The sequence below is a fragment of the Sapajus apella genome, unplaced genomic scaffold (assembly GCF_009761245.1).
Source record: "Sapajus apella isolate SASKATOON/1434 unplaced genomic scaffold, GSC_monkey_1.0 scaffold37, whole genome shotgun sequence".
Lineage (NCBI taxonomy): Eukaryota > Metazoa > Chordata > Mammalia > Primates > Cebidae > Sapajus > Sapajus apella.
This window is the reverse complement of record NW_022436977.1, coordinates 7,334,330-7,361,684: the sequence shown is the minus strand read 5'-3', so window position 1 is coordinate 7,361,684 and position 27,355 is coordinate 7,334,330. Positions and strand designations below refer to the sequence as shown.

Genomic DNA, 27,355 nt, shown 5'->3' with positions numbered 1-27,355 from the left:
GAAAAGAGAGAAGATGAAAGCCAGTGATTCTTAAGATTCCCAGTCACTGCTTACTGGAAAATCTTTCTTAGTGAGACTGAGATGCCTGGGTCATGTGACTTGACAATCTGGCCCCAAACAGGAGAGCAGTTGTCAATACAGACTGATTTCAACCCACAGTGATGAGCAGGACAGAAAAGTGAAGCCAGTTCAGTTACAGTTCTTAGTGATCTGCAGAAAAGAGGAGGAAGTGAACTACACATCCCTTTTTTGCAACCGAAAAATTTAAAACCCTTTTTATTTCTTAACAAGAACCTGTTTCATAATCCCACGCTCTCTGAGTTGAAAGTGAAAGTTGCTTTCAGCAGTTCACTGCTCAACTCATGCAACTGGCCTTGTGTCTTCCCCACTATGCAAGGTGGGGGTTAAATAATAACATCTTGATATTGTCTGTTGAAAAATTAAGCCTTCTTTCTTCTGGATAAAGCCAAACATTTCCTGAAATATTTAATTTCCATTTATACCACACGTTTATTTTCTAAAGTGAACCCTGATAAAATCTGCAACCTTGATTATCATCTTCAGTTTTGTTGGTGCTTGTGGGGATGTATAAACCAAAAGTTCTTGCACAAACACAATTTTTTTAAACCAAGAAACCTACATGGTTTTGCTCAAAGTTTATCTAAAGTAATTGCTTCTGCTTTACTAGAAAATGTGCATTTTGCCTTGTATTTTCTAGTAAAAAGCTTTGTATATTGATAAGGCAAAGGTACGGGGAACATTAAAAAGATGGCAGAGGATATGAAGGTCTTAGTCCTTCAAATATGTGAGATTGGTTTTTCCCCCAACCTTGGGAGTCTGGTGCTATTGTTTTCCCTTCCTTTGCAAAACTGCTCTTATGGGAAGCATCTCAAACTAATCCACACCATGGTATAAATTAGGGGTCCCCAACCCACAGGCCATGAACTGGTACAGGTCTGTGGCCTGTAAGGAACTGGGCTACACAGTAGGTGGTGCACAGCTGGTGATCAAGCATTACCACCTGAGCTCCGCCTCCTGTCAGATGAGTGGCAGCATAAGATTCTCAGAGGAGTGAGAACCCTGCTGTGGACTGTGCAGGCAAGGGATCTAGGCTGCACACTCCTTATGAGAATCTAAGGCCTGATGATCTGAGGTAGAAGAGTTTCATCCTGAAATTATCTCCATCCCTTGTCTGGGGAAAAATTATCTTACATGAAACCAATCCCTGGTGCCAAAAAGTTGGGAACAGTAAATGACTGATAAGGCCCACTGGTAGCATTAAGAGAAAAGAAGGTCCACAAAAAATTCTTTGTAAACTACAGCTAAAACCAACAATAATTAAGTCATAAGCCAAAAAGCTAGCTCTAATTTGGCCTTTTACTCATTAGGATAGGTAGGCCTTTTACCTTTACTAGTGTCAGAGGAAAATTGCAAAGCAAAAGGCTGATCTCTTCCTTGGGCTGAACTTCACAGAATCTCTAGTCATGTCTAGTCATTTCTCACATGTCTGTGCTCACTCCTGCTATTCTATATGCTGTCCTCTGTCTTCAAACTTTTCAGGATTCTTTGATACATAGCACATCTTACTGAAGAAGCTGAAGTTAAAAGACCAGCAAGCAGCCATATTTCCTCCTGAGGTGGAAGGACAGCCTTCCAAGGGCTGGACTTTTGAGTAGGTAACATACTGTGTAGAAGGACAGATCCTAAATTCTTTTCTCACCCTGTCTAGCTTCCACATTAGAGGTCTATCTTTTGGCATCTCTTAGAGTGGAAAAAAATGCATGTATTTCTGCTAAAAGTAATACCCTTGATCTTTACCTTCAGTGCCATGAAGGAAATAGAAAGGAGCCATCCTGGAACACAGACTGTGGAGGAAATAGGGGAGTGGGCAGTACAGGAAAGAGGAAGAAGTACAGGGATAGCCGACTGTATGTGTGAAATGTCAGACGCTGCAATGTTCCCTTCCTCCTGCTCTTGCCTTCCTCCAGGACTGGGTGAGCAAGCGTCCCTCCTTGCTGGGGTCACAGAGTTTGTCATTCCATTCTGAGAGAATATCTCAATCAGATATGCTGGTTGTAGACACTCTAGGGCTTTGCAATTATTATTAAAAAGTTTGTTTGGATCTTGAAGTAGCTTTATTCTATCTTAGGGAGATTTTGAAACAAAAGACTATATGGTCTGCATTTAGAGTGAAATCAGAAAGTTCTTAAGCCAAATTAAAGGAGACATCCAGTTTGTAGGGCATAGTACAGTACAGTTTTGGTCTAATTCATGATTTGGAATCCCCAGGTACTGTCAGGAGAGCTCTGAGATAAGGGTGGGCAGATATCACTGGCCCTTTTTATTGGTGGAGGAGCTGAGCACAGGCTGATGTAATCATGCATCCCAGAAATCAGTCCAGAGTTTGGTTGCCCTGCCCTGGGCACACACTCGCCCTTGGACTTCCACTGGGCTCTTCCCCAAACAGCACAGAATGTTCACTCATCCAAAGTGGCATTTCTGTTTATATGTTTCCTAAAGAGAGAGAAAGGAAAGCAATCACCTGCAATTTTGCCAGATGGAAAGACAAGCATAACATAATTAAGAGACTTGAATGAAAGAGCTAGGCTTCATATCTAGACTCTAATCATTCCCTAATACCATCATTTGATGTGAATTAACTCCTTTCATGTGAAAGCCCAAGAGAACTTGCAAATTTTACAGCCTAAAATACATTAGCAGTGTCAAAAGATGATTTTACACAACAGACGTGATCGTGGTGGGAACTTTTCATAGAAGATCTGCTAGCAGAGTCTTGGGACCTCTTCACCACCTACAAACAACACATTCAAACCTCGGGTAACACCAGGGTTCTGAGGTGGCTCAGATGTGTCTTCACAGCTCTGATAAACACATTGACCATGGATTGCACTGTTTTTCATCTGGTATTTCAATTGCTAGCTTCTCCTCAAGGACCTATAGGAGCAAAGGACCTATAGGAAAGTGGGCCTCAAGATACCCCATAACTTCTCTCTCTTGCTTGTTTTATTTATTTATTTATTTTTTTTAGATGAAGTCTCACTCTGTCACTCAGGCTGGAGTGCAGTGGTACCATCTTGGTTCACTGCAACTTTTGCCACCCAGGTTCAAGCGATTCTTCTGCCTCAGCTTCCCAAGTAGCTAGGACTAGAGGTGTGTGCTACCACACCCAGCTGATTTTTGATTTTTAGTAGAGATGGGGTTTCACCATGTTGGCCAGGCTGGTCGCAAACTCCTGACCTTGTGATCTGCCTACCTCAGTGTCCCAAAGTGCTGGGATTACAGACATGAGCCACTGTGCCTGGCCCCTCTCTCTTGCTTTCTGGCTCAACAGCTCCCTGTTCTTTCTCTGTTTCCTCCATGCTTGGTTCTTCTAGCTTGCTGTTTTGCAAAACTGTCCACCTGTCCCAGCCTAGGATGCCCAGGACTGAGGGTCACACAGTCCTAGAGCTGTCAGTTGGCCAATAGATGATAGATCAAAAGCCCCTGCTGTCAGCAGTGCCCTGGTGAGGGAACAGACACCCACAGTCTCACAGAATTTTATCAAAACTTCTCTCCACCACAGCAGAACATCAGATAACTTCTACTGTCAGTTTTACCTGCCTCTTGTTATTATGATTTATGTTCATTGCTCAGTCCTTCAAGAATTGGTACTCCTGTACTTGGGAATTCTATCCCTTTAAGAATGTCCAAGGTTCTAAATCTGAAAGTGCGCAAGTGCTAAACGCTGGGGGTTCTCCGTGGATCCTTGCCATGAAGCAGGAGTTTAAAGATCAGAGGCACTCTCCTGTCAAATATTATGATGAGGACAAGAGAGGGCAAAGGCGGTTAACACTGAGCATACTCTATACTGCAGACACGTTAATCTTTAAACTAAATCTAAACTAAATAGAATGAGGTGACGATATTGCTCTCATTTGATAGATTAGGAAATTAAGGCTTAGTATGGTTAAATGATTTAACCACAAGCAAGGGTGTGGTGGAGCTGGGATTAGAATCAAATCTCCCCAGTTTCTCTTAACCACACTACAGTTAACATTCTATTGTATGCTTCTGAACTTTTACTACAGTTGCGTATAAGAATATATATTATAGTTTTGTATGTTTAAAAATTTACACACATAGCTTCATAGCTTATATACCTTCTCCAATTTGAGATTTTTCCTCAGAGACAGTTTCTGAAATTTATTGATTTGGGAACATGTATGGTTTATATATCCATCACCCTGTTGCTATTGATTAAAATTTTAGCAAGAATTGAAATTATTTTTTGAAAGCAAGAATTTTGAAATGAATTTTTGTAGTATTTGCTTTTGGTTCTTAAAATCTCTACTGTAGGCTGCGTGCCGTGGCTCATGCCTGTAATCTCAGCACTTTGGGAGGCCAAAGCAGATAGATCACTTGAGGTCAGGAGTTCAAAAATATAAAAATTAGCTGGGCATGGTAGCATGTGCCTGTAACCCCAGCTCCTGGGGAGGCTGAGGCAGGAGAGTCGCTTGAACCTGAGAGATGGAGGCTGCAGTGAGTCAAGGCTGCACCACTGTACTCCAAGCCTGGGCAACAGAGCAAGACTCCATCCCAAAAAAAAAAAAAAACCTCTACTGTACCTGAGTTGACACCCACTTTTCAATTTTTAAAAGTAGTTTCTTTTTCTACTTCAGTAATTTCTGCTTTGATCTTCCTTAGGCCCTTCTATTGAGTTAATCAGCTTTCTTTATTCTTGCCTTTTCTCCTCTCTGTGCCCTTTCTATTAAGTATTTACCCTTGGGCCAGGGGTAGTGGCTCATGCCTGTAATCCCAGCACATCAGGAAGCTGAGGCCGGTGAATCACCTGAGGTCAGAAGTTCAAGACCAGTCTGGCCAACATGGTGAAACCCCGTCTCTACAAAAAATACAAAAATTAGCCACGCATAGTGGTGGGCACCTGTAATCCCACCTACTTGGGGGGCTGAGGCCGGAGAATCACTTGAACCTGGGAGGTGGAGATTGCGCCACAGCACTCCAGCCTAGGCAACAAAGCGAGACTTACAATCAATTTTTCTTCTGAATGCCACAAAAACTTTTAAAAATTCTAATTCCAATCAACCACTACATCTTGCATGTCATTATTGTATAATATTTAAAATTTTCCCTCTTTATCGTTATTACTGGTATTTTTTAAAAATAAATACATATTTTTATTTGCTTATTTAAAAATGCATTCCTATCATTTACTGGTTTATTTGCTAATCATTATTGCATACACCTACTACTTTTCTTGGGGTCTAGCTCCTTCTTCCTGCAGTTCTTCCTTTAGAAAATTTTTCAGGAAGGGTGTGTGACAGACAAACTTTCTCAGCCTTTGTCTGAATATGTCTATTTCAGGCTCAAGGTTGAATGATAAATTAGCTGATCAATTTTAGGTTGATGATTATTTTTGCATGGCATTTTTCAGGTGTCATTCCAATGTCTCTGTTATTGCTGTTGACAAGCCTGTTGGTCTCATTTTTGTTCTTAATAATCTGAATTTTTCTGGTAACTAATAAGAGTTTCATTTTGTCTTTTATTTTGAAATTTTACTATAATGTGACTAAAGATGAATTTATTTCTACTGCTTAACTCATTTTTCATCTTCAATTTAAAGAGTTATAATTTTCACCAATTCTGGAAATTTTTCATCTTTATTACTCTATCTTTCTCCCAGTCTGTTTTCTCCTTTGAGAACTGCTATTATATTTGTATACGTTTGACCCTGTCATTTTTTTATGTGTCAACCATTTTTTCATATTTCTCTCTCTTGTTCTCTTAATCCATGATGAATTTTCTATAGTTGTTGTTTCAGATCTATCTTTCAGTTCACCAATTCCCTTTTTGGTTCTATCTAATCTTCTGTTTAACACATTCATTGAGCCTTTCATTTCATTATGTTTTCATTTCTCTATGTTTTATTTGGTTCTTTTTTTTTTTTAGCTTCTTTTCTTGTGTGTTTATTTCTTTCATCCCCTTAACTCACCACAGCCTAATATATTTATAATATTCTAAAACTGTTCTGTCATCTCGAGTTTTGGGGGAGTAAATCATTCGCCTGTTTGATCTACTGACTCTTATTCATAAAGGATCTTTTCCTTTAGTGTTTTATATATCTGTATTGTAAATTCTTCAGGGAGATTTATTTTTCCCTGTGGGACTTGCACATGGCCTGAGCTGTGAAGTTGTTCTTCCAAAGCAGGTTAGCATTTGCTTCTGCTGGGTTCCCCAGATATATTGCCAGCCAGAAATTATTACTGTGAAGTAAAACACTGAAAAGAGAAGCTTGGGAGATGCAGGTTCCTGTTGAAGAGCACTCTCCCAGAAGAATGGCTCTCCGCCCTTTCTCCCCCAGTGGGATGATGTGTGATCACGAATGACTAAGAGACCCCATGCTTCCTACAAATGAAGCCAGCTCTGTTGACATCCTTAGAGTTTGAGTCAGTAGCAGCTAAAGGAGAATTTTCCTACAGCCTTCTGCCTTTCAGCAATGAATGCAGAGGACCAGGCTCGCCTGGGAAATTTCACAGTTCCAAGGTGCTTGGGAGAAAAATCCGCTCTGGATCACTGATCTAAGTGCTGCAGACTCCTAGAGCCAAACTTGATTCTGCCCAACAAGATTCTGCTTCTGATTTTGAATTTTAATTTTACCCAGAAAACTTGCTGTTTTCTTTGACTTTCAAAGGGGAAGTATTTTTTTTCTATTTTCCAGAAGTGGGTTTGGTTAATTTTTCATTAGTGACAAAGCCCATTGCAACATGTTCTCATTACTTAACAAGAAGGGAAAACAAAGTAATGAGAGCAGAAGTTGGCCCTTCTTTACTCATCAGACTTGTGTAAGTGACCTAACAACCCACAGATGGTTCAAAGGGCTGAGGCAGTTCTACCATGAAGAAATTAGGTACCCGCTATACCTCCAGCAGGCACCTAATTTCATGTCTGGGGTACGACTGCTGACTTCACCGAAATTTCTAAGCAAAGCAAAGGATTTAAGAGAAACTGTGCCAGCACAGTGTGCCTGCCCTGCCCCCTGCTCTTTTCTCCATCTTGGTAGATTGGCTGGTCATGCTAAGACACAGACCTGGAACAGTCAGTCAAGACCATAAAGAGCTTGAGGGCTTAGTCCCTCTCAGCCACATGCCTTAGAGTCTGTCTGGAAATTCAAGCTTTCTTATAAGAACACCTTCCAAAAAACCTATGCTTCTAACAACAGGTGATTGATTACAGAAATGGGAGTACATCCATGCAAGACTCCCCTTTGGCCATGAAATAGAAGGTTTATGTGCTAATATGAAAATACTCTAAGCTATTCAAGTAGAAAAAGCAGGCAGAAATGGTATGTGTTAAATACCCTCACCCGTACAAATACATATACACATACACACACGCACGCACACACACACAGAGGCACATGCACACCTTTTTGACAACATACCAGAAAGTATTGATATTACTTACCTGTGGAGAATAATATTTAAAATATGGGCTAGGAAGGAAACACATTTCTTATATTTTATTGTATACCCTTTTATAATTTAAAAAATTGTACATATTCATGTGTATTTTCTTCACCTGCTTCCTCCCCATGAGAGAGCTCACCCAGTAGACTATGTCTCTTCAAAGCATTTTTGTAGGGAGTTGCTCAAAATCTGTTCTGAAAAGCACTAGTTCCATAAGATGCAAACAAGAATTAAGTGAAAGAAAATACATGGTCCTTCCCAAACATGCGTGGGAAACACTGGATTAAACCCAAATAAGCAGTTTTCTGAACTGCAGGAATTGTCAGAGCCTTTAATGTTCTCTGTAAATCTCTAAAAGGGAAACAGAATGTAAAGCTGTCCTCAGCTCTGCTTAACCACAAACCCCTTTTTTGAGGAGCATCTCATGGGACTAATGATCTGTGGAATACACTTTGAGATTTGCAGACCCTGGAAACACATCAGTCCTCAGAACTCCTCCGTCTGCAGAGATCTCCCAGGTTGAGAGTGACAGGAGGTGACCTTGACACTGTAGGGCCCTGTGGGGAGAGGGAGAACTGTCCCCAGCAACCCCCACTCACACACAGCCCACCCAGAGTCACGGTTATCCTAAAACAGACACATACAGCTTAAATAAATAAATGCTTCACTAGTTTCTTATTCTGGTACTTGGGATGGTGATCAAGTTCTGATCCAGGTCAGCATTTAGGATGAGTTGAGCGATGTGAATGCCTGGTGGGGTCAGAAAAGGAGGGCATTGTTCTTTTCAGCCCAGTAGTGATAGCGGAGTTCAATCACCTCTCCTTTCTGAGCCCTGAGTTGGTTCTTGGTGCTTTTTTCTACTTGGAGAGCACTGAAGCTGGCCATGTTCCCATTCACCTGGCTCTCAAATTGCAGATTCCTCTCTCTTTATGAGCCTGCGCTAATATCATCTCTTTTCAAGTACAGCTGGTTCTTGGGTGATTGATCTTATCCTGATATTCTCTCAGGCTGCATGCCACCACATACTTTATTTTTAACCAGAAGATCCAGGTTTCAGTCTTGGTTCTTTGTGACTATTTTTGTTATGACTGAGAAAGTTTTATTTTGCAATTGGAAAATTAACTGATGGGAAAGCTGTGCATAAATCTGCACACTGTGCTCATAAAGGGAACAGGCTGACCCACAGAGGCAGCAGCAGTTGTCAGAGGAGGAACACTGGGATGGGAATGAAAGAATCTGGCTCAAGATTCTGAAACTGAGTTATTACCAATACTTCTTGTATCAAGTCACTCAGTCTTTCAGTTTTTAACTGGGGATTAAGTATTGGGAAGACTTACAGAAGTAAAGTGCGTGAGAGCACCTCGCCGTGGTGAATGTTTCCTCTTTCATTCACCTGCTGGTCAAAATCATGTGCAGTCAAATCTTGGCCCCAACTTACCACTTATGGGAATGTTTGCAATTCTCTTAACCTCTCTAAGCTTTGGTTTCCTAGTTTGTAAAATAGAGACAGGAAGAGGGCTAGACTCATAGGCTGGTTGTGAGGACTGATGGGCTAATGCATGGAAAGTGCTTCACTCATAAAAATCACTGAATATAGATTAGTTGTTATTGGTGTTATTATTATCTTTATATGTTTAAAAGGCTATAGTCACATAAGCTGAATAGGCAGAAATAAATGGGTGGAATAGGATGGATGGAGGACTTCTTTAACACATACCTACAGCATGGGCTGGAGGGTCATGGTTTGCCAAGAGGGCTGTGCTGACAGATTGCCATTGATTCTCCTTCCTCTCCAGTTACAAACTTACAGGAGCAGGGAAGCCTCTGGTAAGAGCGACAGCAACTCCCTTCTCAAGAATGGGGATTGTGTTTTTTGGAAACACTATGGCCACCACCTTAGATAAAGTTTTGCTTATAGACAGTCTTTCCTTTGAATGTAGCCACAGATTCTTTCTCCAGAAGGTAGGAGGCTCTGCTGCATCTCACCCCAGATGTGTTATCACCATGGTATCTGTAAGGCCAGGAAATCACTGGCACCAAAAGCTTAATGGGTTCCTATTCCCAGACCTTAAGACAGGGGTCAACAGCTCTAAAGCTAATTGAGACCAAACAGGCAACACATATGAGTGACACAGGCACAGTGGGGTTGGGGGGAAATCATAGTGTAAGCCCTGTCTCAGAGGGCATTTGCCATTCCGACCCTCTCCACTGTAGCCAAGCAAGAATGGAGTAAGTCTTTACTAGATTTTCCAATTTTTCAAGAGTGATCAGAAATCCAGAGATCTGTATGTAATTTTTCTATTTTTAATGCTAGCAATATTTTTTTTAATGTAATTACAATTTTGGCAAAGCAAAGCACATCTATGAGTTAATTCTACTGAGAGATTGCCTCTAGGCATGGGACCCCAGTCTGACTCCAATCTAAAGAAATCCTTAACCACATTCTACACAGACAAAATATTCTCACCAGGAAAGGGCAAATGAAGAGACTGGGAGGGTCTAAGCCTTCCATTTGGTATCATCTGTTTACAGGAGGCTTGGCTATTAAATTCCCACATATGCAAGACTGGGGAACTTTTGTTTCTCAGTTTACCACCTGGCAAAATTGGTTGAGGCAAGAGCATGCAAACCTTTCTGATTTGGGAAAGATCAGAAGAGGAATCTTGATCTCATAGCATCTTAATCAAGCTTTTCATGAGGCCAATTTGTTATACTCTCATGTGCCTATATTAAAATAACTTCAGATTTCATAATGTTATGTTAGGTGATTCAATAATTTGAGGTATTCCATCAAAAACCGGGCGAAGGATATGAACAGACACTTCTCAAAAGGAGACATTTATGCAGCTAGCAAACGTGAAAAAAAGCTCATCATCACTGGTCATTAGAGAAATGCAAATCAAAACCACATTGACATATCTCATGCCAGTTAGAATGGCAATTATTAAAAAGTCAGGAGACAACTGATATTGGAGAGGATGTGGAGAAACAGGAATGCTTTTACACTGTTGGTGGGAGTATAAATTAGTTCAACCATGTGGAAGACAGTGTGGTGATTCCTCAAGGATCTAGAACTAGAAATACTATTTCATCCAGCAATCCCATTACTGGGTATATACCCAAAGAATTATAAATCGTTCTATTATAAAGACACATGCATACATAGGTTTATTGCAGTACTCTTCACAATAGCAAAGACTTGGAACCAACCCAAATGCCCATCAATGATAGACTGGATAAAGAAAATGCACATATCCACCATGGAATACCATGCAGCCATCAAAAAAGATGAGTTCATGTCCTCTGCAGGGACATGGATGAAGCTGTAAACCATAGTTCTCAGCAAACTAACACAAGAACAGAAAACCAAACACCACGTGTTCTCACTCATAAGTTGGATTTGAGTAATGGGAACACATGGACACAGGGAGGGGAACATCACACACTGGAGCCTGGTTAGGGGTGGGGGTCTAGGGGAGGGGATAGCATTAAGAGAAATATCTAATGTAGATGATGGGGTGACAGACGCAGCCAAACACCATGACACGTGTATACCTATGTAACAAACCTACATGTTCTGCACATGTACCCCAGAACTTAAAGTACAACTAAAAAAATAATAATTTGGGGTACTGATCAAGTGACTTAATTTGAGAAGACTTAAATGTCAAAATAGCCATCATCTTCTTAGTAAAACTGGCTTACAAAACCATACCTCCATGTGTACTTTCTCTGGTCTTAAATCCTTAAGCCACTTGTTAACAAGCTTGTAACATTAAATGACAATGCCTCCTGTTATCTGCGCTCCCCTTGCTGTTCTTGCCATTTCTAGTTTGTACTATGGTTGTGTATCTTTCCTCTAACTGGTCAGCAAGTTCCCAGAGAACCTATGTCTGATTATTTGCATGCTTACTACCACCAGCTACCATGCTTGGAACTTCAAATTCAAATGTACATACGAACAGAAAAATGAATGAAAAAAGGAAGGAATAGTCACACGGATGCCAAATTCCAATTGGAGGTGCTTATAAATTTGAGAATCTTAGTTTCCCACAATTTGATTTTTTGAAAGAAAGATGTCTGAAGCACAAATCTGGATGAACAACTTGCTTGACTCAGGTATAGTTAAGGGTAGTTTATTATAAGGGAAGGAACACGAACATTGGGCACAAATGTTAACTTTGAATTCAAAAAGATCTTTCACTAGCTGTATAGCATTGTGCCGAACCCCTATCAACCTCAACAGGAAACTCATCTGGCTGAAGAGGCTAAAGGAAAGACCCAGAGCCAGCAAAGGGGACACGGGGTTTTATTAGAGGCTTACATACAGGGGAGAGAAATGGTCTAGTAGCAGCAGGCTAAACAAGATACCCATCTTCCTACAGTCCAGCAGCAGCATGCTGGGCAACATAACTTCACAGCCCAGTGACCACAGAATGGGCAGGAAAACTGCAACCCCTGTAAACAGCATGCAGTTTATAGAGCATTTTCACTTAATTCCCTCCTCTTAATGACTTTCACCTGGAAACCTTCATTAACTCAGAACTCACGGCCTCGGTCCCCTCTACGGCCCATGTTGCATGGAAACGGCCGGGGTTCAGATGTTTCTCGTAGACAGGGAATGAAGCTCTAGGTTGGCTACTTCAGGATTCCCTAGCTCAGAACATACATTCAGGTGCATCTACCATACAGAGTCAAAGGGTATGCTTAAGTTATTACTATCAGGTGCGTTTACCCTAAATATGACCTCAGGAAAATTAATGTCTTTGTTCAAAGGTTTCTTTAGATGGAAACAGGAGAGTTTACCTCCCCCAAAGGGGACTAAATGAGAATATACGTATCACATATATACATGTGTATAAACACACATACACATATATATGTGTGCATATATACACACAAATCAGTTAATTTAAAATACATGTTGCCACAGATACACTCTTTTAACGCTGGATTCTGTTTCTATAAATATTTGCATCATTTAATGACATTTTCTACTTGAGGGTATTTTTCTTTAATAATTTAAAGGTGTTCCTTTCCTGTATCCATGAAGACCTGCAGCAGGGTACAAGGTAAAGCAGTCACACAGAACTCATGTGCTTGGGCCACGTTGCTGCTGTCCACATAGCACAGAGCAAATGTACCAAGCTGCCACTACTGGATTTGCTTCCAAGAAAAATATTTGAAAGAACAATAATAAACACATACCCAGTAGGTAAGACTTGGAGGTATTGGGGCATTTTAGAATGTCCACCAGGTTACTTGTTTGACTTTAGCTGAATAAAATGTAATAAAGGGGCAGGTGGGAGTGGGGGGAACTGTTCACCTCTTGGTAAGTGCCCCAAATGCTGACCGGTGCCACAGAAACCCATGTGGCTGATGGGCGTGGCTCATCCGTGTGGACAAGGCCCCTTCTAGGCCCATACTCACTTCTGGCATTAGGCACATTTGGTCAGCGTTAGTGGGGAGTGTGTGTTGATAACCACAAACTTGGAAGACACTATGAAGAGAGGAGAGCGCATGAGAGAACATGAGAGAAAGGGGTTTAACTCTTACCTTTCACTCTAGTTTTCTACTGGTGGGTGCTTGATCATCTGCTGGAAGTTATCTGTGCAAAGGGAGCTAGAAATCTAGTGAGCAGAAATCGAGAAAATCAATTCTGCATAAATTGAAAAAGCTGGAGGTAATCACCAAAAAGCTTTCTTTGAGGAAGGAAGGGAAATTGGAACTGAAAAGGATTTTCTTTTCTAGGTCCCTGAGAAGTTTAAATGACAAAGTGCAAGTGTTGTGTATTTTCTGGACTAGGGTGACCATACTTATTGTCACCAGAAAAGCCACTTGTCCTGGCAAAGACAAAGAATTATAAGGAGACACCCAAATAGCTTCAGCATCTGCCCTTTCTCTTCAGACTGACACATCTGGTTTGCAATGAGGCAATTTATACGGGATAGATTGGGAACAGATGGCGGCTACCTGGGATCTCTAAGTCATCGCCTTCTCAGACAGCCCTTTGCTCTTAAAATGCAGATAGAAAATCTGATGCCCCTATTCCACATCCTGTGGAAAACCCAGTGTCCTCCCTGAAGATTTCCAAGGATTCTTGGGGGCATTCGTTTCATCTGATGACCTCTTGTTCCATGCAGTGTGTGATGGCTAAAAGTTCAGACCTCTAAGACAGACCTGTGATCAAATCCGGGTTCTGTCTCCTTACAATGATGTAAAATTAGGCAAGTTGCTTTGATCTTTCTCAGCCTCAATTTGCTCATACATGAGATGGAGATACTACTACTTACCTCCCAGAATGTTATGACTGTTAAGTTAATAATGGGATAGTGATAAAGGAATACAAGTAAAGCACTTAGCATGCAACCTGGCACAAAGAATGAACTAAACAGAGGGTAGCTAGTATTCCTTTATTTATACTACCCTAAACAGATGACTCAAGATGGTAAACTTGTGTATTTATTCCAAATTCCATGACAATGTTTCCCAAGGAGATTCTTTTAACTTCAAAAACTTACAAGAACTGTATAAGCTACAACATTCGTTTAGTATTCATTAATTCTGAAAATACAAGATCACAAAAGGTGGACAGAAGGCATGCTCTTTTTTCCCTTTTGGGCAATGTTTAATGCACAGGGAATCACAGACCTCTTGCAGTAATTCTAAGGTTCTTGGTCCCTGGCCCCACGTTGCAAAGAAATTCCTAAACTTCATTAACTACTGCTTTTCTGAAAGGACTCAGTTCTTACATACTTGCTGAACAAATATTTACTGAGTGTCTGTTAGGCACCATGTATTCTGCTAGGACTATCTTGTTTTACGCTTTAAAGGAGGTAATGAATATACAAAACATTTGAGAAGGGTTATGTGCAATAAAACCTGTGGGCTGATTATTTCCTCTCTCTGTTCCCAGCATTTCAGCTTGTGATAATCATTTCACCATGTCAGGTTTTACGTTGTATCCAGTAAACAGCTTGTCACAGGGGTCATGGCTCAGTTGGGAACTGCCCAGCAGTCCCACTTGATATTTCTTAGAAATTATACCTCCCACTTTTCACATTTCATATCCTACCCCCAAATTAAGTTGGGTTTTTTTAGTAAGATTCCCATTGATTTATCATTTCCACATTTTTAAAAGGAGGATTATTCAGGGTAGTTTTATTTCCTGCTTTTCTTTCTTATTCATACATAATAGATGTAAATATTTTGGGGGTACATGGGAGATTTACATACATTCATATAATACATAAAAATCAAATCAGTGTGATTGGGTGATCCATCACCTTAATTATTTGTCTTTTGATTATGATAGGAGTATTCAAATTATTTTCTTCTAGTAACTTTGAAATATACAACAGAGTATTATTAACTATAGCATGTTACTGATCTGTCAAGCACTAGGTCTTATTTCTTCTATCAAAGTGTTTATTTGTACCTATTAATCAGCCTCCCTTCATTCCTCTGCACTTTCTCGGCCTCTAGTAACCACCCACCTACTCTCTGTCTTCATGAGATCCACTTTTTTAGCTCTCACTTAGAAGTAAGAACATGGGATGTCTGTCTTTCTGTGCCTGGCTTATTTCTTTTTTTTTCCCCCATTTATTTATTTTATTGCATTTTAGGTTTTGGGGTACATGTGAAGAACATGCAAAACTGTTGCATAGGTACACACGTGGCAGTGTGATTTGCTGCCTTCCTCCCCATCACCTACATCTGGCATGTCTCCCCTTGCTATCTCTCCCCAGCTCTCCACCCCCCACCGTCCCTCCCCTATTTCCCCCCAACTGACCCCAGTGTGTAGTGCTCCCCGCCCTGTGTCCATGTGTTCTCATTGTTCAACACCCGCCTATGAGTGAGAACATGCGGTGTTTGATCTTTCGCTCTTCTGTCAGTTTGCTGAGAATGATGGTTTCCAGGTTCAACCATGTCCCTGCAAAGGACACAAACTCATCGTTTTTGATGGCTGCATAATATTCCATGGTGTATATGTGCCACATTTTCCCTATCCAGTCTATCGTCAATCGGCATTTGGGTTGGTTCCAGGTCTTTGCTATTGTAAACAGTGCTGCAATGAATAATCGTGTGCACGTGTCCTTATAGTAGAACGATTTGTAATCCTTTGGATATATACCCAGTAATGGGATTGCTGGGTCAAATGGAATTTCTATTCTTATTTCACTTAGCATAGTGACCTCCAGTTCCATTCACATTGCTACAAATGACAGGATTTCATTCTTCTTTATGGATGAATAATGTTTCATTATGTATATATGCCACATTTTCTGTATTCACTAATATGGCTGGTGGGCACTTAGGTCGATTCCACATTGTGGCTGTTTTGAATAGTGCTGCAGTAAACATGAGAGTGCAGGTATCTCTTGAACATGTTGATTTTATTTCTTTTGGATACACGCCCAGTAGTGAAAATGCTGGATTATATGGTGGTTCTATTTTTAGTTTTCTGAGGAACCTCCACACTATTTTCCATAGTGGTCGTACTACTTTACATTCCCACCAGCAGTGTATAAAGGTTCCTCTTTCTCCACATTCATTATTCCCTATCTTTTTGAAGCTGTTTTAACTGGGGTGAGATGCTATCTCATTGTGGTTTTGATTTGCACTTCTCTGATGATTAATGATGTTTGAACATTTTTCTCATATATATGTTGGCCACTTGTATGTCTTCTGAGAAATGAGTGTTCAGACATTTTGCCCATTTTTAAAAATCAGATTATTTGGATTTTGTTTGTTTGTTTGCTATTGAGTTGTTTCAGCTCCTTATATATTCTGGCTGTTAGCCTCTTATGAGATGGATAGGCCAAACTAAATTTTTTATCTTTTCTTACTTTTTCTTGAAAGCAAGGAAATGGGATTTTTTTGCCCTTGCTTAAGTTTAGATATTTTAATATCTTTCATCAAATATTATTTAAGCATGGAATATAAAGAATGAGGGTAATCACTCTGTGGTTCTCCCCATGTTAAATACATGCTAAATAAATTAGTATGCTTTTTCTCCAACTAATCTGCAAAAAAAAAGTACTTCCCTGGTGGACATTATAATTTTGGGGGGGGGGGTGCCACAAGACAAGGTGGCAGGTATATAATAAAATGGCAAAGGGCAGGCATGGTAGAGTAGGCACAGGAAGCCAATCAGGGCTTCCGTTGTCAGAGAAAGTCCTATAGAGAAGGCAGGATTTCAGCTCAGCATTAAGAATATATTGGGTTTAGTTGGGGAAGGTACAAGGAAAGGGTGTTTTTTCTGAAAGGTAGAGCATAGCAGATGTGCAAAGATGAGAACAAGTGTCATCAGCTCAAAGGGCTTCAAGTGACTAGGATGTCAGCCTGGCTGATGCAGATCTGTGCTAAAGAATACTGGAAAGAAAGGTGGCTGGGCATCATGAGGCAAGGCAATAGAGATCCCTGAGTACTGGCTTGACGACTTTGGGTTGGCATTTCCTGAGCAGCAGGGAAGTGGTGTGGGGTGCTTCATCTGGCATGGTCTCTGCCTGGGGAGAGAATGGAGGTGGGGGCACTGATTGGAGGCTGCAGATGAAGGCTCTGTAAGATGTGGGGATGACGGACTATGGGTGGCTAAGGAAGAGAAGGGGAAGGAATAACAGGTATTAATAATTCCAGAATTTTAGGTCTGGGTGATCGGGAATGACTGAAGGAAACTTCCCAAAAATCCGTGTTTTGTAGGAATCCTGCCTTTCAAATGTCTTTCTTATTTTTCCAATGAACTTCTTTTCCTTCTTTCATGTATGGAACCTGATAATTTAAAAAGCATTTAACTTTCTTCTAGTGTTGCTTTCCTATAAAAAGCACTAAAAACCTGCCAATTATGAAATAGCCCATCTTTGGAGAGTAATCACAAATAATCAAAACAACTTGAAGATCTTATCAGCTTCCCACTTTCCCTCACTCTTCAAAATTAAATCCCATGACTAGGAATGAAACAGAAAGTATTTCAAATAGATGTATGTCTCTTATGGATGTCTTTTCTCTCTCTGTTTTTATTGACAGGCAGTGAGTTAGCAGTTAAGTTCACCGGTCTGTTTTCTTAACCTATTCATGCTAAACTGGAATTTTTGAGTTTATACTAAACACAGTAATATCCTACCCTTATTATTGCCCTTTGCTGTTTAAATACTGCCTTCATTAGTGTTATCTAATTTGATTATTTATCAAAAAACCATATGATGCAAACCTGGCACATATCATCATTCCCCTTTAACACATGAACAAGCTGAGAATGAGAAATAACATGTTCCTTTATATTGCCAACAAGTGTCATCCCTGGAAATAATGTCTAGGATCTGTTATTTAATTACAACCAATATACTAGAAGCTGTTACACAGTCAAAAAAAAGTTCAGTGCCCTATCTTGTAAATCTTCTTACAAAATTGACAAAATCAGGCATAAATATGTAAACAGTTAAATAACATTCCATGGCTAAGTGTCCCACAAGATGGCAATAGAAGCCATGAGTCAGAAGGTACAGGGTCAATTACCACATCATAATGTGACACGCAAATATGGGAGGACTATGTCCATTTTTGGGCTCTGTGTTTTAAGAGGGACACTGACAACCTAGAGCTTATCTAGGTGAGGCTCACTGGGAGTCTGAGGAGCCGCAGAGATCACAGATGAAGGAACAAGTATCCAAACGAACAGAGAAACCGGGGAGGGCATTATGCCCCTCCACTTGTCGCAATGCCTGGTATGTGAAAGGCTTATTCTCCTTGGTCTCAACAGTATGCCTGGGGCTAATGGACAGAAGTTATAGGAAGGAAGCCACCAACCTCATGTAAGGAAGGAGGCTTCCTTACATGGGAACAATAACAAGTATATAGAACAGGCTGCCTAATGTGGTAATGAGCTCCCTATCCCTGAAGGTAATTCAGTATGGGTCAGATGAACACCTATTTAGATGTTGTAGGGTGAATGCCTATATGACATGCCTTCTCTGTGCTATCGAGTTCAGAACCAGCAAAATGGTACAACAGAGATGGCATGCTGCAGGGTTTAAGAGTAGTCTCTGGAACCTATATGATCCTCAGTCTTGGAACCCAGCCACCATCCTGTAAAAAAGCCAGACCCCATGGAGAAGCCATTTGGAAGTCCTAGCTAAGGTATCAGCGCACAGTCAACATCAACCACCAGATGCATGAATATGCAAGCTTTGAGATAATTCCAATGTTCCACTTTTTGAGCCGCTCCATTTGATATCAAGTACAGCAGAGATGAGATGCCCCACCGGACCCCACCCAAATTGCAGATTAATAAGCAAAATAAATGTTATCATTTTAAGCCACTAAGTTCAGGGGTAGTGAATTCTTCAGTGCTGGATAACTGAAACACAAAGTTTGTGTGATATTCTGAGTTACCATTGGTCTTCACATCCATTAATAGGTGCTGAGTCAACTAGAAGATGGTGTTATGTGCAGAAAGGCAGCTGGGTGGGTTGTGCTGATAAGAGAAGAGAAGGCTTGGTGAAGCTATTGGGAGAACATGAATGAAAGATTAATGAGGAACTTTGAAGACTAGATCTTCACTGTGTCCATGGCTTTGCCATGCCTTTCATCTCCTATATGGTTTTGAGACTTTTCTAATTCTTCTTGAGGAGGCACCTAGATTGAGCAAGTGCTAGGTCCTGTCGAGAAGGTGGAAGAAATCTTAAAGGTCTGTAGGCCTGCAGAGGAGGAGTGGGTGGTGGACTTGGGAAGCAGAACACCCAAGAAGACAGAAAAAAAAATCAAAGAAACTCTCATATTACAGACCATGATACATTAGAATGTCTGCAATGTTAATATGGAAAGGAACCCGAGAGATTGTTTTCTAGATAAGGAAATCAAGATTAGACACTTGGAAGGTAACTAAGTACTTATTGTAGAGTACAAACAGTACAACGGAACTTCAGAGGAGAGCTTTAGGTTTGTTGAGAAGAATCCAAATGGGTGATGGGCCTAAAAATGCTTTCTAGATGAGGAGACCAGGAAAATCAAGACAGACTGGATATGACAATGGGCCTTTCTGAGTCTAAAAAGGGAAAGTTATGGCAGTTCTTGAAGGTGAGAACAAGGAATCACAATAGAACTTTTATCGTCAGTACCATAAAAAACAGTTCTCTCATTTTTGGAGGAAATAAAAAATACACTGAACACACAACCAGAGTAGGTGACCAGATTGCCAGCAAGCAGACCCTGATACATTAGAATGTCCATGATCTGCTGTCCTGGTGCTGTGAATACAGGCAAGAGGAGGCAGGCAAGGGAAGAAACCAGGAGGCAGTTACCTGGCCTTCTCATTGCTTTTTGGGCTATAATAAATACAGGTCTAAATTAAGATGCAATGCTGGAAAGCTGGGCTCCAGTCTTCTGAGTGGCAATGCTGATGAGGGTAACTGAAGTTCCTACATTGCTCATCTCTCCTCCTATATCCTGCAGCACGCAGCATTGATTATCCTCCTTAGAAAAGCCTTTTTAGCATCTAAAGTGGAAGAGGAGGGTATTAATCCTAGTGAAATTTGACAAGGCAGAAGCCTCCACGGGCCCACTTGAGCCATTTAAAGCTTTTATGTCCCCTCTAGTCCAACACAAGCGCATGTACATCAGGACCATAAAAGAGGGGAGACACTTATTTTGAAAGCAATAATAGCTCAGGACTGGCCTCTCTCTTTTGCGTCTCTTCTTAGCCCTGGTTGTCTAAATAAAGTTATCTCAGCTGTCAATGTTGTTTTATTCTTCATTTTAGGAGATACTACTAAAATATCAGTTGGCCTGAAAGTTGTGCCCAGAGCATTTAATTGGATTTACATTAAAATGAAAGAAAGATACCAATGTGGTTTGAATTCCAACATTTATCATAATAGATAAGGATTCTGGAAAAAATAATGTCAAGTCTAGGTGAAATTGTTAGACTATAAAATGGACGTAAGGGATTTTTTGAAAAGAGAAAGGGGACATGTTCTTGCTACAACTGTATTTAACATTCACTATAGGGTACAAAGCTCTCCACCCTCTCTCTGCTTGCTAAGACAGGCAGATGTGTATTGGAACTGGGGACTGGAAGAGACATGAAAGCATCATCTACGTAATTTCTCTGCTGCCAGAAAAATCATTCTATACATATTAAATATCTCTTGTTTGTAAACTATACTCCTCTAAAGGACCTCACAAATGAGTCCTGAGGGAGCTACTTAGAATTAATTCATCATAATAAAAAAAATGTCTTTGTGCAACCTTTTACATTTTAGTTTTAGATGCTTCCATTTTCATCTCTTTATAAAATGACACAATAGCAGGTTGTTATCTTCCTGATAAAAAGCCTTCACATTGCTAATCTCTTTTTCCTAAAACACATTTATTTCTGAAACATTTCCTCATATGCTCTATTTTCCTGCCCCTAAATAATATGTATTGCTCAATGCCAAGCCCTCCCTCATGTTAGTTGCTCTTCTTTAGTTATAAAACACCAGCTAGATTCCATCTAAACATCTAATCATCTAATAATTCCTACACTTAGCCTCCAGGGTCACACTAGCTTTTTAAACCACAGCATGGTGAAAGCCGGTGACCATTTGCTGTTTCATTTTCCTACCAAACTTGTATGGAACTGCTCTCCTTTCTCAAGAACTGTCCTTCATCAAGTATGTCTTTAATGGACTATGATTTAATGGTTTTAACTGATTGTTCAGTAAATATGTGGGGCCCATTTTTAAAAAAATTAGGAAATATATGGACTTAAAAAAAGAGAGAGGATATACAATGAAAAGTTATCTTCCAGTCTCTATCCCAGTCATGCACTCCTCCCAACCCATTAGGATCTAACCCCGTTTCTGCTGCTTATGTATTCATGGAAAGGAATAATATAAATAAAAAGAAATGCATGTAATGTATTCAATACAATTGGCAGCATGTTTTAGCTCTGCTGATGCTCTGCATCTTTTTTAAAATTTTAATAATATACCTTGGAGAACTTTCCACTTTGGTACACACTGACATTATATATATATATATATATATATATATTTGGCTGCCTAGTAGTCTACTGAATGGATTTACCAACATATATTTATTGCAAACCCTTCTGAATATGGATTTCATTCTCCAAAATATCTTCTGCCAGCTGAAGATTGTGGAAGACTCACTATCATACTTCACTGTGTAACTGTTTGCAGAATTCTTACTATCAGCACAGCACTGGGGTTGGTGCCATAGGAAATACAAGAAGCAGTGAGTTTGGCAGCCTCTGCTCCCTAGAAAACTATAGCCCCATCAGGGAGAAAATATATGAGAATAAGGGGGTCCTGATTGCCAAATCTATCCCCCTAAAGTTTTCCTTTGTTTTCTTGCACATCAGATAATCTTTCTAAGACATGGTACATGGCCTTTCCCCTTTATTGGATGTGTGTATGGTGGTTTGTGTGCCTAGTCTTGCTTTTATACTGGGAGCCACAAGAAGAGGACTGTCAAACTCAAATCCCTACAGAGGCCAGGAGGGTGATCTAAATGAGTGAAGAGCAGTGAAGTGAGCCAGCTGGGAAGGCATAAGTTCTGTCTACAGGGATCTGCCAACTGCTACTGTGCTTGATTATTTCTCTGTGAATAACCAGATCTTCTTATTGATTAAAAGGAACCAGTGGGTAACAGGTACATGGGACTTTTCTGTATTATTTTTTACAACACAGGTGGGTCTATAATTGTCTAAAAATTAAAAATTTAATTTTAAAGAAAATCAGATACCTATATTATTGCATGAAATTACCTGACTTATAAATGTAGGCAAAATTCAAACATTGTGCAGGTGCAGCAAAACTCATCTATCTGAAGGCCAGATGCAACCTGGGGTCCACCATTTTGCTATCTGTGCATAGCTGGATCATTATAATTGGATTTGCAGAAAACCCAAGGCAACTCAATCCACGAGTTTGCTTTGAAAACCTTCTTGTTACTATGAGTTTCCATTGCTTTTGACAGTAGCCATCCCCACTTACTTGTTGAAATTTCCTCTCATTCCAGGTGCTTGGATGCGGCTCTGTTGCCCAAGCTATTCTCAGTCGAGGACTTTTTGGAGGGATCATTACTATCAATGTTGGATTTGCAATGGCAGTTGCCATGGCCATTTATGTGGCTGGCGGCGTCTCTGGTAAGCAGTAGAAATAGTGAATGCTGCTATTAACTCAACCACTCCAATGTGCCAGCACAGTGCTGGGTGCATCACATACCAAAATTTATTTGTATCTCAAAAATCCTGCAAGAGTGTGTATTGGATCCCATTTTTATAGATAAAATTAATTTGTTATAGGTATAATTAAAATCACCAATGGTAAGTAACTTGTGCAAAGACAACATTTAACAAGAGACAAAAATGGGGGTTAGAGCTCATAAATGATTCATTCCTAAGTCTGGCTACTGCATCATATTCTCCATGAGTCAATGGAATTTTTTACTTGCTCTAGCCCACATTTCAAATTCAACTCCCAGATACCCTGTGAATAGCTCACTGACGATCACTCCAACAGAGGCAAGTCCTGGACCTTTATCTACAGCAAACAGGAAGAGTCTGGGCCTCTTGCAAAATGGATAGTGCTTTCGTGGAAGTTCAGATCTGATCTACAAGGTCTTAGTCTAATCCTGCCCTGAGAAGTGAACTGATTAAAAGCCAATCACATGGTTCTCCGAAGCAAAATGAAATGATGATTATTTCATGCAGTCTAGGGACTTAGGAAGTGACTGTGGAAATGATCTGGTTGCCAAAAGCACTCAGAATCTTTCAGCAGCCTGGTGTGGATCCTCAGAGCATTAAGTCAAGACTTGGTAGTAAGAAATGAAAGGAGACTGAGTAACCATACATGCTAAGAACTGTGCTAGATGCTGGACCACCTTTATCTCCTTCTTCTTTACAACAGCACTCTGAGGCAGGTATTACTGTCTCCATTCTGCAGAGAAATCCCTACTTAGAGGGAGTCAGTAAATAACTGGAAGCCCTTTGACTGGTAAAGAGACAGAACCAAGATTTGACCCAGGTTCACGTGATCTCCATGACAGTGAAGCTCACATCCTCGTTGTTTTGTTTTGTTTGTTTGTTTGTTTGTTTTTTAAGACAGAGTCTCACTCTGTTGCCCAGGCTGGAGTGTGGTGGTGGGATCACAGCTCACTGCAGTCTTGACCTCCCAGGCTCAAGCAATTCTACCATCTGCCACTTCAGCCTTTCAAGTAGCCAGGACTACAGCCACGAGCCGCCATACCCAGCTATTTTTCATATTTTTTACAGAGACAATGTCTTGCCATGTAGCCCAGACTGGTCTCAAAGTCCTGGACTCAAGCAATCAACTTGCCTCAGCCTTTTAAAGCACTGGGATTACAGACATGAACCACTGCACCCAGCTAACACCTCCCCATTCTTACACAGCATTTCCAATGCTTTATTATGAGGACTTTACAAGCAGACTATTTTGGCAGAGGATCCTGCAGTTAAGCTTGCTGGACTGGTGGACCGGTAGGAAACACTGCCCTTGTGGCACTGCAGAATGATTGCTTAGGCTCCCTGGGAGCTCCTTGGGCTGTGCATCTGGAATGGCCATTTACTGGCTGGCACCCTTTCCATATTACAGCTAGACTCAGATCCAAGGGTGGTCAAGGTTACAGTGTCTTATACATGTGATTTGTTAGCATGCACAGTGTCTCATTCAATCTCTTGTCCACCTTTTGCTGTGATCCCAGCACTGTACTGCTTACCTAAAGGCAAACTCCAAGAAGGGCACAAGAAAAACCAGGGGACTGCCCTAAATATGCCAAGGCTTAACTGCTCTCCCTATAAGCTCCCACTGCATTCACCAGGCAATGTAGATGTAGCCATATTTTCAGGCTTTTTTTAGGTAGAGACGTGGTTTTGAAGCATTTTGCCTGCGTAACACTCCAAACTGAACATCATCAAGTAGTTACTCAGAATTAATTGGACCCAGACCCTAAGACTGTTGTTAACACCCGTCACCACCACAGTCCACATCTGTTTGTGTCCGTTGATATACCTGGGGATTTTAGCAGTCACTGTAGGAGGAAAAAGGGAAAGAACCAGCAGGAAGAGGAAGGAGTGAAGAAATGGTGTGAAGTCTTCTGTGGCCCCTAAACTGGGGTTGAGTCCCTGTAGTTAGAAGAGTAGGGGCCAAAACTGATGGGACTGTTTTGAGTAGAAGCTATGTTTCTGGGTGAGAGTCAGGGCCTGACCAAAATGTTTAGAAGTGACTGTGAGACCCTAAAATACAAATTGAGTGGTGTCTGAGACTGGCTGGAAAATGGTGGCTTTGGCTTGGAAAGGCAGCCCTTACCATTCTATCCCTATTTGAAATCTAGCACAGTTCAGGCTCCCTGAGGACTGGTGGCTTTGGGAACATGCAGAGACAACACACTGGCCCATCATGACATCTGTGTGGACAACAGCATCAGTATCAGCTTTAGCAGGTGCAGGAATAGGAGAAGATTGTGGGAGGCGACTTTCTCATCATGGCTACGGCTAACATGCTGGTTTGTGAGATCCTCTTGAAGATTCCAAAAATAACCAATGTATACTGGGCATGAATATGAATGTTATCCGATTTTGTGGTCACAGGCTAGTGAGGTCAGCAGATATTTGTCTTTTAAATATAAAACATCACCTTATTGTAAAGAAGTTACAGCATCCTGCTCCCTTGGGAATGTGCCAGTCAAATCCAGTCAGTCAGAGGTCACAAGGCACTAACTATGTCGAATCCCACACAAAGCATTTAGGCTGTCTAATGATAATTGCTTTTGATGTAGCATTTTATGACTAAAATAGACTTATTGAAAAAGCAAATAACCTTGCTTTCCCAACAAATGAAATATAGGGTTACCTTTATCACGGGATTATGTGTGAGTGGTGAGGAGGAGAGAATCTGCATAGAACAGAACATTGAAGGAGTTCCCTCTGCTCACCTAAGACTTTCATCTTGTGCCCTGTGTGCTCCAGCTGCACCCACGGGCTCTTTATGTGAATAATCTGATTGTCCCGGCAACCTTAGCAGAGCCAAGAGTTGAGTGCAGGACTCTCTGACTCTAGTACTCATGTTCTTTCCAACACACTGCTCTGCCTTGTCCTTGTGATAAGCTGGGGTGACCACTCATCCCTGCAGGGAGAGAGTTCTAGCAGCCACTTGGCCTTTAACCAGAGGCATCAGGATGCCACTTGTCCACCTCTCTTTCTGCACCTTTCTGCCTCCCCTTGAGCCCTTTTACTCACTGCTTTGCAACGCACCCTCTAAGACATACTCTCTCTGAGCCCCAAACAACCCTCCAAGACACTCTCTCTCTGAGCCCCAAACAACTTTCTCTGTAGATCTCTGTAGTCTGAGCTATCTAAATAAGGCCTCTGATTATTTCTTCACCTTTCATATTGAATACCTACTAAGTGCCTTCCATCATGTGAGGTTCAAGATAAATAATAGTTCCAGTCTCAGGATGCTTAGGAGGAGCTAACAAACACAAACGTACTTATGAGAAAATTTATTTTGGAAAAGGAACTTATTAAAAAGAAATCTCCACTAGTAGACTCAACTCAAGGGAGTTGGATTAGAGATGATCCCTTACGGCCCTATGGCCCCCTTGTTTTGTTTTTTGTTTTTTTGTCGCCCAGGCTGGAGTACAGTGGCACAATCTGCTCACTGCAGCTTCTGCCTCCTTCAAGAAGTTCTCCTGCCTCAGTCTCCTGAGTAGCCGGGATTACAGGTGGGAGCCACCACGCCCAGCTAGTCTTTGTATTTTTAATGGAGACTGTATTTCACCATATTGCCCAGGCTGTTCTCGAACTCCTGACCTCAAGTGATCCACCTGCCTTGGCCTCCCAAAGTGCTGGGATTACAAGCATGAGCCACTGTGCCTGGGACCCCACCCCTTGTTCTTTCACAATGGCTAACTCCAGGCAGTTGGAGACAGCTACTCTGCAGCAAGCCTCTGGGAGAAGAGGAATTTCCCACTACCCTGCATGCCCTCTCCTCCCTCCTGACCCCTGTTTCCAGCCTTCCTGGTAAGGTGTCCTGCTAGTCTCCAGAACTGTGGCTCTCCTGGCTTTAAAAGTAAAACACAACAGCTGAAGTGTTTATAAGGCTTCAGGAAGTCATCTGTGCTTCAAAACACTGGCATTTTCTTCCTCATAGTAGCTGCTAAGTGGCAGGGGCAGGTGAAAAAAGAAGCCTTGTGGTTTAGCCAGCAGCCAGAATCCCCCAACCCATTGCAAGCTCACTTTGCCCTGGATACTTGGAAAAAGCATAGCTTTCTCTGCAGGGTTAATGGAGGCTTCTGGTAACAAGTGCACCTACTGGTTCTGTACAGGATCAGCATCATCATCATCAGCATCACCACCATCAGTGTCATCTCTCCTTTGTTTACAACAAAGTCCACAGGCTGAAAGTCCACATCTCAACGTGGTGTCTCTGATTCTCCCTCCACACAAAACGTCATCTGTATTCCTCAAATGAACATCCTTTTTCACTATGAAGTGAGCCTATATGCTCAGAGAATTTTTTTAAAATTCTTTATTTGTTTTTCTGGCCACAAAAGCAGAGAAGCCTTTATAAACACGATGAAGATGGGCTGGAAGTAGTATAGCAGTGAACACAGGCTCTAGGATTCAGATAAACCTGAATTTAAATCCTGGTTCTTCCACTTACTGACCATGTAGCCTTAAGAAACTTACTTTCCATCCATGTCTCAGTTTTCTCACTTGTTAACTGGAGTAGTGCCCATCTCATTGGGTTCTTAAGAGGATCAAATGCACCTACTGCCCCTACAGTATTATCTGGCAAGTATTTCATAAGTGCTGTTGCTGTTACTAGCAAAGCCAGCTGGGGATG

General features: G+C 41.1%; 2 protein-coding genes across 4 annotated transcripts in view; one reads left to right on the top strand and one right to left on the bottom strand.

Annotated features, from left to right (window-relative positions):
• The window catches only part of ALDH1A2 (aldehyde dehydrogenase 1 family member A2), a 195,209-nt gene extending 182,150 nt beyond the window's left edge, over window positions 1–13,059 (bottom strand). Inside the window, exon 1 of the mRNA XM_032297324.1 lies at window positions 13,041–13,059. The gene's annotated coding sequence lies outside the window, so the exon portion shown is untranslated. The remainder of the gene's footprint in view (window positions 1–13,040) is intronic.
• The window catches only part of AQP9 (aquaporin 9), a 47,008-nt gene that overhangs the window by 1,741 nt on the left and 17,912 nt on the right, over window positions 1–27,355 (top strand). For all 3 annotated transcript variants that reach the window (XM_032297327.1, XM_032297326.1, XM_032297328.1), the window contains exon 2: window positions 22,509–22,635. In XM_032297327.1, coding sequence (XP_032153218.1) covers window positions 22,509–22,635 — 127 coding nt within the window. The remainder of the gene's footprint in view (window positions 1–22,508; window positions 22,636–27,355) is intronic.